Genomic DNA, 1,119 nt, shown 5'->3' with positions numbered 1-1,119 from the left:
AACTCGTCTGCAGATGACTCATTCAAACAGTTGACCCGAGCTGTTTCCTATGTACTTTTTCAAGCTAACTTCTGCTTTTGGCCACACATGGCAAGAATAAAGATTGCTAGAAGTGCTGCAGGAAAAAAAAGCAGACTAAAATAAAACATTGCCATCTCTAAAAAATGCACAGATAAATATGCAGCATCAAGAAAGCAATGCCTGTAGCAATACCACAGAAAAAGGCAGATCCCCAAGCCATTCTGGAGAGCAACTAACTTTTAGGATGTTTTTGGGAAACAGGAAGCGCAAGTGAACTGAGACAAGCACCAGGGAAAGGTCATCAGGTTTAGAGTAGCTGGACTTGACTTTAGCAGCTGGCAGCAGCTAAATTGCATTACAAATCAATTCTAACTAAAAACGTATGAAGGCAGCTTAGGAGCATAAATGCTTCTGTCCCAGAGCTGAGTAATCTGGAGATGAGGACAAGGAGATGGATGACACGGCAGTCATTTTGAGAAAGCAGAAGGACTTTGCAATTGGCACGCTTTCCAACAATACTAGAAACAGGATTTCAGTAGCAAAACAAGTACTTCTGAGGTTACAGATGAAGAAAGAATATCCTTTCCAGCTTTGATAAGAAAGAGCATTGAATTGCAAAGTGACCAAGTGGTCTGGGCTCCCCACCTACATTCCAGAATGTTGACAGAGTAGCTCAACCTCTTATTTTTCTTAAATAAATAAAATATTAAAATGCTTGTTTATAAGAACATTAAGCAACATTAGAAGCTACGCGAAGGTGCAATTAACTTCAACCACGCAAGCACAAGTCACTGGCGGGCCCCGCTTTGGCTCGGAACACACCACTTCAGGGTGTGTGTGCAGAGCTGCGCCACTTCAGGGGTGCCAGTCCAGCTCACGCCGGGTTCCTGCCGCGGGGCCCCATCACTCCGCGCCAGGTGCCTCGGAACTCAGGGCCCATAACACAAAACCTGGCGGCAACACAGAGCCGAGGCGGGCGATCCATTGACCCTTTCTCACCCTCCCGGGCCACCCCGCAGGCGACAGGAGGCAGAGGAGGAGGCTGCCCGGCAGCGCACGGCAACACCGCAGCCCTCCCCACCCCCTGTGCCGAACCCC

At 48.2% G+C, this 1,119-nt stretch overlaps 1 protein-coding gene across 1 annotated transcript in view; it reads left to right on the top strand.

Moving 5' to 3' along the window:
• Window positions 1-472: 472 nt before the first annotated feature.
• LAMP1 (lysosomal-associated membrane protein 1) overlaps window positions 473-1,119 on the top strand; it is a 20,896-nt gene continuing 20,249 nt past the window's right edge. Inside the window, exon 1 of the mRNA XM_009997962.1 lies at window positions 473-568. Coding sequence (XP_009996264.1) covers window positions 473-568 — 96 coding nt within the window. The remainder of the gene's footprint in view (window positions 569-1,119) is intronic.

This window comes from Chaetura pelagica, unplaced genomic scaffold, assembly GCF_000747805.2.
Source record: "Chaetura pelagica isolate M959 unplaced genomic scaffold, ChaPel_1.0 scaffold123, whole genome shotgun sequence".
In the NCBI taxonomy this organism is placed as follows: domain Eukaryota; kingdom Metazoa; phylum Chordata; class Aves; order Apodiformes; family Apodidae; genus Chaetura; species Chaetura pelagica.
Note: the sequence above shows the minus strand (reverse complement) of the source record. Positions and strands in the feature narration are given on the sequence as shown.